General features: G+C 26.4%; 2 protein-coding genes across 2 annotated transcripts; one reads left to right on the plus strand and one right to left on the minus strand.

Annotated features, from left to right (window-relative positions):
* Positions 1-2144: 2144 nt before the first annotated feature.
* Positions 2145-3711, minus strand: Bm1092 (Uncharacterized protein; the record flags this gene model as incomplete). Its single annotated transcript, XM_043077827.1, has 5 exons — positions 2145-2273; positions 2481-2567; positions 2879-3064; positions 3369-3445; positions 3624-3711. 5 exons carry the CDS (start codon positions 3709-3711, stop codon positions 2145-2147), a joined length of 567 nt encoding a protein of 188 aa, XP_042933761.1.
* Positions 3712-12883: 9172 nt separating this feature from the next.
* On the plus strand, positions 12884-13485 carry Bm7949 (Uncharacterized protein; the record flags this gene model as incomplete). The annotated part of the gene is made up of 2 exons (XM_001892847.2): positions 12884-13041; positions 13374-13485. 2 exons carry the CDS (start codon positions 12884-12886, stop codon positions 13483-13485), a joined length of 270 nt encoding a protein of 89 aa, XP_001892882.2.
* Between the last annotated feature and the right edge of the window lie 1560 nt (positions 13486-15045).

A 15045-nucleotide genomic window follows, 5' to 3' on the forward strand; every position in this document is an offset into this window, starting at 1 on the left:
GCAGCTCTGAATTATCACTATAAACTAACAAACTGAAAAAGCTGAATTTCCGCGCGGTTTGTTATGCGCTTAAAAGGTATTCATTAAATTATTTCTTTTGCGGCATGATAACAACCAAATAAAAAAATTTATTTATGAATTCACATTCTTTTTAAAACGTACAATTTAAGGTTATTTAGGTCATAGATATAATTGCTGTGATCTTGGAGAATGCTGATGGAAGTGGTCGATCATAGATTCAAATAAGAATTGTTTTGATGCTTTGTAATGATGACGATCATCTCAAAGGGATTGTTAGAGTTTCTAATTTTCAGTGCTTGTTTTTTTATAAAAAATTATCTGGCTTTCTGATTTGTGCCACTTGAAAATTTTCGGGAGGAAAAATAATATTTAAAATTTTTACTAGTCAGCGTGCTGAAAGAGCCGATCGAACTGCTTCGTAAAATGTTTTCATTTTAACGTAGCTTAGGTTTGCAAAAAATGAATTTGATGGTTGGCTTATTCCAGAACGAATGAAATCATCAGTTTTTTCAAGCTTTTTAGATCCAAATGGCCAATGTGGGCTGTAGCCAACTTAAATTTTAGAGAAAACAGAGCCTGGTGATGCATTGGTAAGGTTTTTTCAATTTATTTATGATATTATATCATATCTATTGCAGGCTTATTATTTTTTTTTTTTTTTTTCAGTTCTTTGTTTAGTTTGCTTATGCATATGATAAGATAGACTTAATTTGTTCACCAATAAGAGCTTTTTTTTTACAAAATGAAAGTGATAATGAAGATAAGATATCTTCAATCAAGATAAGAGGTATTTGTGGTCGTTAATCGATATTTGGTTGCTGATATTGAAAAGTATTAATGTTTTAATGTTGGTTCGAATTAAAAAAATAAGCATTGAAAATTAAATAAATTTAAAAAGAGTAATTTTTCTGAAAGATTCAGCTCAGCTAATAGATGATGATATCTGAAACACAGCATTTAAATTTTGTTTAATAATAAACTGTAAGGTAGAAGAAAATTTTCTCATATTCGAGAATCACAGGTAAATAGAAATTATTGATTTTGAAATATGGAAAAAAAAAACAATGTAATAGAAAAAAGTTACAAAATATGTATTTTTTAAAAAACGATTTTAATCAGGGAAAAATTAGGATGAAAAAAGGTTTCAATAATTGCCGTTCATTTTGAAAATTTTATCAAATTCTTCCTGCATGACTTTGTTCCTTTTATATTTTTTTAAAATGACAATTTTTTCATTAAGCTAATTTTTTGAGAACATTATAGTGGACGATTAAAATAAGAAAATCACAAAGCTCAAATCTTAATTTGAAGTGTGTCCTGGGATTTGGGATTTCAAAAGATAAATTTATAACGTTAAATCGCATTATTATTTAGTTTTTGAATTCTATGACATAAAGTGTTTTTTCTAATTTCTTTTTTTTGATATTTGATAATGATTTATATATTATAAAAGTAGATGCAAAAAACAAAAACAAAAAATGGTAATTAAATGGAAAGGAAAAAATCAAGAAACAAATATAAAAAACAAATGCTTATATGCCGATTTTGCCATCGATTTTGATTTAGCATTTTTTAAAGATGAAACTCTTGTCGTACCATTTTTTGCATGAAATTTTCTAAATATAGTGATGTTAGTAGAATAGCTCATTAATCAAGGTTTCTGAATTTTTTTGTCAAATTAATAAATTATATTTGAAGAGACAAGAATTGATCAATTGATCTGCTAACAAATTTACTTCCTTTAATTATAAATTTGCTCTAGCATTTCATTTCATTTATCTTCCTTACGCACTTCAATATTCGTTTAAGTTAATCCGTTGAGCGTATGATTAATTGCGAATAAAAAATGAAATTAAAATTATCAAATTCAACTGACTATATTATATATTTACTTGCAAACAAAATTTGTGGATTAATTTTTCAAATGTGATTTGCATTTATGTACTTGGCAATAAGAATTTTATTTCTCAAAAATGAAAATTGATGAGAATTTTATGCAGAAGAAAAAGTATTTTATTAATTATAAGATTAGATTCAAGTGATATCATTATCGACATGTCTTTTTGATTATGCCATGCTTGGATTCAACTGACCTCATCATTACCAGTGATCTTCTACAATTTCTAATATGTTGATGATGTTACTGAACTATCTGTGTCATCATTAAAATATGCTAAAAGATCACGAAGCTGTTGATTAAGTTTTTTTATTCGTTCCATTCTCGCAGATAAATTTGACATTATTGCAACTGTCTAAAACAAATGAGACTGTCTTAAAAGTAAATTAATAAACATGTCATGCCATCTTTTATAAAATTTATGCAAATTAAAAATGGCCATTAATTAACTGACTGATTATGCAACTATAATTTATATTATAATTGGAATTAAATAGCAATCAATGATGAATTTCATCTGTTGAAAGTTGAAAAAACTTTGAGGTGTCATATATTAAGTCACCTGTCTCATTTCAAATTGTATGCGATCATGCCAAAACATAAGTTCTCTATTAATTATTTCCTTACATTTTGATGACAATTCAACTGTCTGAAAATGTTTGCATTAATAATTAATCGGTAATACAAGAATTAAAATTGTTGAGTGCATTCATTGAGTTTTTATTTGATCATGTAAAGTCATCATTTGAAAAAAAAGGAATTTAAATTTAAACGTTAAATCTTTAATTTTAATTGTAATTAGTACCGATTGTCCATGACAATGAAAGAAGTACATAAACATTCATTCTAATTTAATCGATATAAATATTGATTGATTTTAGTATTTGAAAAAATAAAAATAAATTAAAAGTGAGCAATCAATAAAAGAGATAATTATAAAACAGAAAGAGAAGTCAAAACCTTTCTTGTATCGGTATTGAATATATTATTGAGTTGTGCAACATTGCTACTTTGAATTTGTCTTACTCGATGACATAATGAAAATTTTGTTAATGGATCCATCTTCTTTTCTACTTCACTTATATTCCCATTACTTTTACTTTCCTCAGATGCATCACTGAGTGTTTTTAGATAAGACGAAGATATCTGTTCATTTTAGGTTATGTTAAAATTTCAGAACTGTAATAAATATACACAATTGTATTTCTTTTTTCATTTATTTCAACTTCTTTGAACAATTCAAAAACCTAAATTTTCTTCAAAAAATTCAGTGCCAGTACTTTTAAATACCTTTAATGCATTTGTAATAATAATAACAGGTGCTCCAATTTAAAATGATTCATAACAAAACGAAACTTTTTGAACAATTTGTATTTTTGATTTCGATTTTAAATTAGAAATAATAAACGAATGAAAGCAAAAAAAAAAAAAAAAAAAAAAAAAAAAAAACCAAATCAGGTTGAGCAGTATTTTCAGATTGCGTTATTTCACTTTGTGGATAGGAACAGTTATTATTTTCATTTCCTTCTAAAATTTACAAACAATACTAGTCAAATTTTGAAATAACAAAATTGAAATTAAAATTTCAAGAAAAAAGATTAAACTTTTTTTTAGCTTTCCTTAACGATCTGAAACAATGAAAATAAGTGCTCTAATTTAAAATGATTGATGATCAATTAGCGATGATTAATCGCGTGAATCATACTGATAAATGCGATATGAAATGGTCGATCTGATAAGCATTCCATTTTTCGTCGCAATTCTTGCCAAGCATTTTGCTCCTTATCAGTCATTGCTTTATTTTCGCCTATTCTGTGATTTATTGGAAAAATTCACGAATTGATTAGAACCAAATTTGAGCATTGTGCAAGAAAAAACAAATCAAACAATTCTAAAAGTTTTTAGTTAATGAATAAACAAATAATTAACAAATGTACTTTTAATATAATTTCAATTACCTGAAACAATTTTTATTTATTACTTTCATGTATTACTTTCATGCTTATTTGTGTATTATATTTAATAATCAGTTTATGACAGATACCAAGTATTTCTTTTTCAAGATGATTTAATGTAGCAGAAATTGAAATCTTCTTGATTTGAAGAAAATTCTGCTTTTATCGACCAACTGCTAAAATAAGAAAAATTGGAAATAATCTTTTCACTGGGCTAATGTATATTTAAAACGAATTAAAAAATTTTAATACTGAATAACATTTTTTCCGCAAAAAATAGACGAAAAGACAAATAAATACTATGCTATTAAAAATTACTTCATTATCAATATCAATGTGAAATTGTGCAAAATCAGAATTAATTAAACAATTAGTTAATATATTTTAAAAAAGACATGGGCTTAAGCTAAAGTGATAGATAGATAGTATAAAATGACTGTTATTTTACTAGCAATTTACTTACTGCTTCTTTAAGTTTATTCATTTTGCTGAAATTTAAAAAAAAAAAAAAAAAAAAAAAGGGAGCAAAATAAATAAAAAAAGCTCCGTATGAAAATTTTCAGAACTTTATTATTAAACCATAGCAATACAAAGAATTTTTTACTCTTGTAATAGTATTCATTTGAATGTATCATTTCAAAATTTTACATTTTCATATGTACTAGTCCATTTATTTGTTTATTTATTTATGTAATTTACATCATTTATCAATGTCAATAAATGATCTTTTTTCTCATTACATTTTAACAAGTTTTTCTTTTTTTTGTTCAGTTCAATTCGTTTCGTTTCTTTGTTTTTATTTGTTCATTTAGCAGCAATATTTTATTGTTCTTTTAAACGTCTGATTAAAACTGTCAACAAAAATCTTCGATAAGATCAGTTAGTGCTTTCCTTAAAAATATCCCATTATTACACTCAGTCCTTTTTCCAACTCCTAGAATTTTAATACCTTTTTCCACTGTAAGTTCAATAAAGAAATCTCTTCAAATTCTGAATAACAAAAAAAAAAAAAAAAAAAAAAAAAAAAAAAAAAACAAAGCGAAGTAATAAAAGGAAAATTTAAGAGAAAGATGCAATTAAAATTGATCCAATTCTAGCAATTACATTGAAATATAATGTCTGTGCTGACAAAAACAACGATTTTGATTTCTTTTTTTTTTGAAACTCACAAAGTTAAAATTTTAAAATTTTTTTAATTTATTTTTCACAAAATCATTTCATTTTAAAACTAATCTGCCTAAAAAAAAAAGATGAAACATCGTAATTTGTCCTTTTTTATTTGGAGCATTTACAAGCCCAAAATTTGAATACTTTTTCAATTTGGTACAGTGAAAAATACCTTTCGTTTTAATTTTTTTTCCCCATGCGGTAATTCCCGTAGTTTCTAGAACTCTCGAAATATCACAAAATCTTTTGTTTATAGAAATAGAACCGTAATAACTATGCATTGTTTGTTTCTGATTTTTCGTAACTAAAGAAAAAAAAAAAAAAAAAAAAAAAAATTCCTTTAATTTCTATTTCTTCAATAAATCCTTTTTGAGAGGATAATTTTTCATCAATTTCTTCTTCATTCATCCAATCTTTTATTCTTTTTCGATTTCTTTTTTTTTTCTCTATCAATTAATATGTGACATTTTTGAACATTGAACTGATATGCTAACTCACTATCAAATAATTTTTTTCACACAAATTAAAAACTTTAATAATTAGCTTATCTACAATCGATTCCATCCTTTCTTGTTTCTTTCTTTTACAAATATTTTTCTTATTGCTTTTTTTTCATTGTTTATTTATGCTTTTTCTATTTATTATTTTTGCAATAACTAATTGATTCACATCAAATTAATATTACTATGTAAACACAATTAATTATATAAAAGTGATAATTAATAATAAAATGTAGTCGTTGATTAAATGAATGGTTCCAAAATTCTTGTTTTTGGTTTAAAAAGATGGAAAAGTGGAGGAAGAAGAGGAGAGAGGGAAATATGAATGGTTAAATTGGGTAAAGTCCTTTAAGTACTAAAGAAATAGAACAGAAAGGACAAGTGGAAACTATTATTTCATTGTATAAACCTGGGTAAAGACGGCAAATTTTACCCAACACCCCATCCTGCTCATTTTCCTGGTTTTCCTAAAATTGTTACACAAATTTTATATTTGATATTTTGAATAAAATATTTAAAGTTTTATTTCTTTATTGATCCATATTATTATCAACATAATTATTACTGAGAATTAATATCAGTTTTTCCATTACTGGCTAAATACTTGGTCACTAATATCATTGAAATAGTAGAGATTTACAAAAAATTAATAGCAGTGATGTAATATTATTTAATTAATGATTGCTAGTGTTTTTTTCTTTTTCTTTTTCATTTTAATAAAATAATTTCAAATTAAACTTCTGTGTAACCTCTTTTCAGCAACCATTTAGTTTGAATTATCCTCTGACCTACATTTCTATTTTATTTCATTTCGTAAAATCATATAATCATCTCGTAGTTTGTTTTTCTATCGCTTCCGCAAACGATTAAAAAAAAAAAAAAATTATCGCTTACTTAGAGAAAGATAAATAGAATAAAAAACTGTAAAAGAGAGTGAAAGAGAGGGAGAAAGAGGGAGAGAGAGAGAGAAGAATAGAAAAAAACAAGGAGAAAATTTGTTTCAATTTTTTTTTCTTAATTTTCTAATTTTAGTTTTATTCTTCTCATCTTCATAAATGTAATTTTTATCTTTCATATTTCTGTAGATATCTTCCTACTTTTACATTTTTCATTTCTTATGGATATATGAAAGCAGAAGGATGACCTATACGATGAGCTGCGAAGACCCAATTTTCTTTCATTTCGTGTGACAATTCTTTACAATAAATCAGCATTTCTTGATCTTTTCCAATAAATGACAATAACAATGACAACAACAAAGGTACGGAAAACAACAACAACGATAACAATAGCAATAATAGCAGTAACAATAACAATAAAATAATAAAAATACTAATAACAATAACAAAAGATAATATAAACTACTACTATTGTCACTGTTAGTCTTGAATTTTCATGTTGACCTGCTGCATTGCTTATATGCTATACTTCTGAGTCCTATCAATTTGTCTGTCCACTTATGTGACACGCTTCCATCCACGAAATTTTTATATTTTAATGGAATCATGCGATCAAGTAATAACCGTTGAACCAGCAATGCTGTCACATTTTCTTCACATATATATTATTTAATATGTCTGTGTCAACCAATTAAACAAATCACTTTAACAAACTCATTTCATCCCTTTTTTATTTTTCTTTTCCTCATCAACTTTATATAATTTATTATTTATAATATTTTATTTCAACTTTTCTCAATGATTGTGCCATGTGTAATGTGGAAGTTTAATTTTTAATCGCATTAACTTAATTTTCAATATTTGAATGGATGTTTCTTTTTTTTTGATTTCAAAACTTCCGTCTTTTAATTTTTTTACCTCTTTTTTCCCTCTTGGATCATTAATACAAAATATTGATGCGTTTCAATTACGTTTCATCAATAAAAATTTTACACACGATAAATTTGTTTTTTTTTTTTTTGTGTAGAAAGAATAATAGAATTAAATTTGACATTGAGGCTTGCAATCTCTATGGATTATGTTCTAATTAAATATCTAATAAATATCTAATTGATCTAATTGAAGATGGCTTCAGTTCTCTCTCTCTCTCTCTCTCTCTCTCTCTCCCTCTACCTCTATCTCTTTCTTATATTTTGATTAGTTTTAAATTATGTGCACTTATGGTATTTTTTTTCCTTTTTGTCTAATTTGTAATGTTTTGAATTAAATTGCTTAATTTCATTTTTTTTTTTTTTTTTTTTTTTTTGTTAAGCACTTTATGTCTTTGTATTAGCTCATTTTGATAACCATATGACAACTATTACAAATATGAAATTTATATTTAGATATAAAAAAATGAAAAAATTACCAAAAATGAATGATCTAATAGATCTTAATTTGAATTAAGTCATTCATTGGATCAAAAAACTATTGGATCATATAACAAAATTGAAATGCCATATAGCATTTCAAAGTTGACCTAAAATTGCACTTCGACAGAAAAGATATTCATCGGTAAAGGTCACATATGTCGTGGGATAATTCGACAAAATATCAGAGGAAACCCGTTCACAGCAAGAAACATGTTGTCGTCATAATAATAGTTGTAAATTTGTTGGAATACTATTTCTCTTTAATTCCGGTCATTCATATACATACCGTTTCAGTATAAATTAATTCAAATAAATGATTAAACAATAAAAGTTAGCATTATTGCTAATCTTTTTTGACATATCCATACTTTTTGAATTATATTTGATGTAAAATTCACGAAAATCAAGTAGTATTATAATATATGTAAAAGTTATCATTGGTGTTGCTTGATTTATTTGATTAAATTTTTTACTCTAAAATGTTAACTCTTTCATTTTAAATTATCCATAAATAATGTTAACATTTCTTATTTAATATCTTTGGCATCTTTTTTCTTCCTCTTAATTTCTGCTCTATTTAAGTATTCTGTTTTTTTTTTTTTTTTTTTTCTAAAATTTAATTTTGATAATTAACAGCGAAAATTGGTATTTTATAGCTTACATAAATAGACTTAAAATCATTCATATTACTTCTTTTTTTTACTCATTTTATAAATGTTTCAACTTAATTTTTATTTTATAACTCATTTATTTTTGCTTATTGCTAAGATGTGATGATCATTTGTAGTATAATATAATTCACAATCATTTCAATTTCTACCTCCTTCTCTTCTTCATCTTTGCTATATCTCATCATCCCCTCCCCCTCCCCTTGCCAAACCCCCGTTTATCCATGCCATTTGCCCGCCTATTGCTGTCTATTCTTCTTCATTCTTCCTTTCCAAACTTTCATTGTTCATTGGCAATGTTTCTTCCGATAGTGAAAAGATTTATTTCATTCATTCCATCCCATATTCTCATAGCACTAGCAACATTGAAAAGTTGCTGAAGAGGACAAGTTTATATGATATAAAAGTTGGCTATTGGACGCTTCAAACTGGTTCAAAGCATCGTCCTTCATTAATGAGCGGTCGAATGAAGTGAACGAAGAAAGGCGATTGAATCTCTCCCATAGCTTTCTCAATTCAATTCAGCAGCAGCAGCACCAACTACCGGTCATTTTTCTCGATATTCCTTCCTAATGTCCACTCCTTGTCATCACCATTCCTCTCTATCCATTCACCATCTATCCTTAATTATTCTAATGTTCAGCAGTAAAATGCTTCCATCACGCCCTATCAATTTATTTATTGTCACATTCTCCCTTTTGTAGCACATCAATTATGCACTTTTTAACTTTAAAAAAAAAGAACTTTTCATTAAACTGAACAATAGTTGCTTAGATGATAACAATAATAATGTCATCATAATTTTATATGCAAAAATAAATAATCTTGTTTCTTTCTTTTTTTTTTTTTTTTTTGATTTTTAATCTAATGTTTATTATTTGATTAAATGTGTGGAATAAATTTAAACGTAAAAAATTGAAAAAAAACACTGATATTTTCTGCCTTTTTTTAAAATCATTCAAATTCCTTTTGAACTATTAAATACAGAAAGATGAACATAAAATGACATATAAAATAAAAAGAGAAATAAGCAATATATGTATGTATCAATGAGAAAAATAAATAAGTGTTCATTAATTTTTCTAAAAGATAAAACAAAAAAATAAAAAAAAAATAAAGCAAAGCAAAAGCATATATACAAGCGAATGTTTCGTTTAGTTTTTTGATAGCTATCAAAAACTTAATAAAAAAACTCGGAACAAATTTTATTATTAATTAAAGATTCATATTAGCAATAAAATTTGAAGAAAATTGATTGATATCAAATTTTCCGCTATCAGCAAAATAGCATTTCAATATGCAGCGCGAAAAATATAAAATAAATAAGTGATATAATATAAAATATCACATTTGTCATATATAAAAGATTAAAAAAGAAATTATATTCATATCTTTCATATCAATTAAAGAAGTGTTCTAATTTGAATAAATGATAACAATTTAGCAAAAAAGAGAAGAATGAAAAAACCTTAAAATATGGAATTAAAAAAAAAAGAATGAGAAAACCTTAAAATATGCAACTTTAATAAAATTGTTCTGAAAGATAATAATTTAAACTAAAAATGTTGCAAATCGTTTTTTGTTAACTTTCATCTGCGATATAAATCTGTCAGAACTTTATTGTATTTCTCGTACAATTGCTATGCAAGCAATTATGATAAAACTAAATATTTTAATAGAAATTAAAAATAGCAACGTTTTTTGCACAGTTTGGATTTAAATGCTTCCATTGTCTGTAGTACAGCTTTATATAATTAATTCATCTATAGTCCAAATAGCTATATTATTTGTAATTAAGCTTTAAATGCCTGCTCAATGTTCGGTCTTAGTCTAGATAGGTATATTATTAAAAGATCAGATAACATACTTTGTCTTTAGTTTAATTTGGAATAGCTATATGGGAATAGCTATACATTATTCAAGTTTCTTTTTTCTTTTTTCTGAAGTGTTTGATGATAACAAATTGTTGCCTTTAAATCTGTTTTTTTTTTTTTTCTTTTTTTTAGTATAGGTGAAATTTTATAGGTAAAACTATCAGATTGATCGTGTAACCGGAGATACCCACATAATTGTTCGCTACTTTCCATATTTAGGTGTAGCAACAATAATCGGATGAAACATACAACATACCCATACATACACAAACACATATACACATACACATACACACACATACATACGAACATATATATATATATAGACATACATAGTTTTATAAATATTAAATTTAATAAGAGAGAAAAGATTAAGGAGGAATACACGTACGTTGCTGATAGTTCCTTAAACGCCGCTAGGTTTTAAATATATGCAAAACTGGTATATATTTAGGGTGAGCTGCTACAAGTGACCAATAAAGGTAGTAGAAGTAGCGGTTCCAGTCGCATGGTTTCACTCTTTTGATCAGCATATGCTCAACTATGTCATCAATATTCAAACAGGATAACTAATCGTTGTCAACTTATTGTCACTTAACTAACTACCGCTGCTGTTACTGTCTTTGTTGCTGTTGTTATTACTGCTACTTTTATTGTTTATTAGTATTACTATAATTTAGTACTAATATTGCATTGTTATAGTAAGTAATATTGTTCTAGTAAAAAGCTTTTTTTTTTTTTTTTTTTTTTTGTTAAGTACAGAAAAATTATAAGTAATTAATTTGTCATAAATTATCATACAATGTTAAAAAATGACATAAAATAAGAATTCATTTTATAAAAATTCAACTTATAAATTAATTTTTAGTAGGTTAGATTAGCTATTTAAAATAATTTATGCAAATAAAAGAAAGCAAAGAGTTAAGCTGGAACTTCTTTTTTTTAACTTTTGATAATTACTGTAAGCTTATTTCTAACTGTTTTCTTTGTTGTTATAGCTTGCATTAATTTATATCTGCTAACTAATTTTTCAATTTTTTTTGTTTTACTTTTATTCGTTTTTCGTTTTTCTTTGAAGAATTTAGTGCCAATCATTTGCATTTATTATATTACACAAACTGATTTATCATTCATTTTAATTCCGTCTTAAATTTAACATTTAATTTCGGTTAAAATGTATGCATTCTGTGTTTCACTGCTCTTTTCCTTTCATTTTTACTTTTGATTGTTTATGTTGAAAAGATGTTCGTTGATTTGTAAGCAATTAGGTGTCGACAATAAAAGTAATCATCGATGACTACTTAATAGATTTTTTTTTAGCAAAAACATTGGTGAATTTTCTCTTTTCCATTTCTTTTTCTTCAAAAAAAGAAAAATAAAACTTTTACTTAGCTAAACTTGATTTCTCTAATCATTGCTACTATCTTTGTGATAGCTATTATTGAAATCAGAAATAATTAATATGTATTATTTTTGTGGATTGAATTCAAATATTAAATATAAGGGAGGATGAATACAAGACGAGAGAGGATTAGAAGAAAATGAAGAAAACAGGGAAAACGCAAGTATTCAGAATGAAATAGAAATGAAATTTTCTGATCCACAAAAATTTTCCTTTCATTAATTATTGCAAATATTATATGATATGATATGATATGATATGTGTGATGTTTTACGGTAAATTTGGATAAAATGAGAGTATATAATAGGTAGCCAAATAGTTGAAGCGATTTGCAAAAATGACAATAAGAATAAGTAATCTGATCTAAGATATGACATGTGGCAATAAACCGGGTATGAGCGACTACAACCATTGCTTTGATTTCGACGACGATCGGTCGAATTTGGGTCGATGATGTCCTGCTCCAATGCTCCTTCACTGAACAATACAACAACAATACACAACAATTAAAACTACTTCAAAAATGCTCCTTTTTCTCAATCGGCATCAAGCCATTATCATCATCGTCATCACGATCACTATCACTCACCGTCATCATCGTTATCATTGTTATCATTATCAATAGCAGTAATATCTAACAAACTGATCAGTATATTTTGTTAGTCTACGAAAATTTCTCTTTTCCTCCAACTCATCCCAGCTTTTACCGCTTTTGTTTAGCACTTCATTATTATATAAAAGAAATATTTTCATTTATTAAAAACATTTACCAAAATTTTCAAATGTTACGACTTTTTCTTTTTAATTATTCCGACGATGCTCATTAAATAAAGCATCATTTAGCTTTTTTTTTCCATTCTTAAACTTGATCAGTATATTTTTGTTATTATACAAATGATAAATTTAAATGTATTAGTTGCAATTAAGGAAAGTTTAAATTTAAGAATTTATTTTCTGTATTATTATCAAATTCAAATATTTGTCTATTTTCTTCCATTCCAAATTATTATGATATTTTTTGATGTATCTTGTATTCCTTTGCTTTTTTACTTCCCTTTCTTAGTCATTTCGAAGAAAAGATTATTAAAATGATTTACTTATCCGGTGTATCTATTTTGAAATTTCATGTATTGTTTGTTGTTGTTGATGATGATGGTGGTGATAAGGATGATGGTAATATGATGATGATAATGATGATGATGGTAATGGTGATTATGATAATGATAATGGTGATGGTGATATTTATGTAATGGTAATGATGATAATGATAATGATGATGGTGATAATGATGATAGTGACATGTTCATGATGATGGTAATCGTGATGATGATAGTGACATGATGATGGTGATAATGATGATAGTGACATGATCATGATGATGGTAATGATGATGGTGATAATGGTAACAATGATAAGGATGACGATGACTGGAAATGAATTCAAAATTTCAGATTGATAGCAACGTAGTATGAATTAGAAAGATGAAGTAGAATGAGAATGAATGAATGAAATGAATGAGTGCTATTCGGGATGAGAGTGAAATTTGAAATGAAATGAATAAGAAAGAGAAATTTTTAGGCGAATTGCTGCTGCTGCTGTTGATGCTGCTGCTGCTGATGATGATGATGATGATAATGATAATGCGGCTCCTCTGTACTGTAGAATTTTGCGCCGGGGTGCATTTCGGTAAAATAGGACCCTGTCTATCCTTATATCCATGCCTTTCATTCCAGTAACCCTCATTTCATTCCACCCGGGAGCTTATCATCAAATTGGGTCTTCCACTTCCACACACCTCGTCTTAATTTTATCCTTCCCCTTCCCCCCGTACACCTCTCCCCGCTCTTCATTCCCGCATCTCCTTTCTCCTTCTCTCTCCTTTACCCACCTCCCTTTTTTTCTCCCCCTCCCAATTCCCGCACCTTCCCCTCCCCCGTATCCTCTCTCCTCTTCCTCCTCCTCCTCCATCTTCCTACAATATATCCCATTCTTCTTTGGAATTATCCAAGCAATATGAACCATATTTTTCTGGAATGATCAGTGCAATGATTACAAACCATGTTTATTCTTTAATGGATAGCAACAATTAATTGGTTTATTATTCCATTTTTCTATATTTTAATTAATGATTATTAAATTTAATGCTATTGCTAATTAATGATATTATTGCTAATAATTACTATCATTGTTATGCTAATAATTAATTAGAATGTTTTTCCCTTCATTAAAATGGAAATATATTCGAGAAGGTTGTATGTAATACTTTTAGAACCTGTTATTATCATTTCCTGATTATAAATAAAATTTCCAATTTTCCAAACTTTTTTCCATCTTTCCTTTTCTCTCTTCCGCTATCTTTTGGGTTTTTCTGTATTTTTTGTTTAAGAAATCGTTCTATATTCCTTTTGCTATTTTCAACTAGAATTCATTGATCACTTTATCGTTTTTTGTCTTCTTTCCTTTTATCTTTTTCTTCATCCAAACTAAAGATTAAATTCATTAAATTATAAAGCGATTGCTTTTTGTTAATATAATAATTAATAAGCTATGTCCAATAGAGTAATTTTTTCCTTGTGCTAATTTTAACAATTATAAATTATGCAACACATTCATTCGTTGTGATCACTAATCTCTCAGGTTTTTATCCTATTTTCATTTCCAAAATATTCAAATGAATGAAACTAGTGACATGGCAATGTTCTTTTTTATGGTATCTTTTTAGAATTTTTCCTTTGAAAATTTTAGCCATGTTTTTCCAATAAGAATTAATTTTGATAGTATGAAATTTCTGAAAATTAAAATTATTTAGCATTAAGTTAATTCTATACATGAAAAATGAATTGTAACAATTAACTCATACTAGTAGAAACTAAACTTTCTTGTTGGACGCAATATTAACTTTAAAATAGGCTTTTCCAAATATGATTTACCTTCAGTTTGTTTGTTCTTTTGCAATAATTAAATTAAACTATTGAAATTCTAAAATTTCCATGTAGCAACCAACTATAAAATGTATTCGAAATATTTAAATGTTTATCAGAATTTCTTTTTTTTCTGAGAGGAAAAGATGTGATTGTGTTTAAAATTCATATAAATTTGTGCCATTTAAAAAGTTTTTTTTTTTCTAATCAAGTTCAATTGAATTTACATAATTTGCAGTGATTTCACCGATGATAGATGCACGACAAATGAAATAGGAGAATGTATCTGAAAGTTTAATATTTATCTGTTTGTAATTATTTGTACAATA

Source organism: Brugia malayi (genome assembly GCF_000002995.4).
Source record: "Brugia malayi strain FR3 genome assembly, contig: Bm_v4_Chr1_scaffold_001, whole genome shotgun sequence".
Classification (NCBI taxonomy): Eukaryota; Metazoa; Nematoda; class Chromadorea; order Rhabditida; family Onchocercidae; genus Brugia; species Brugia malayi.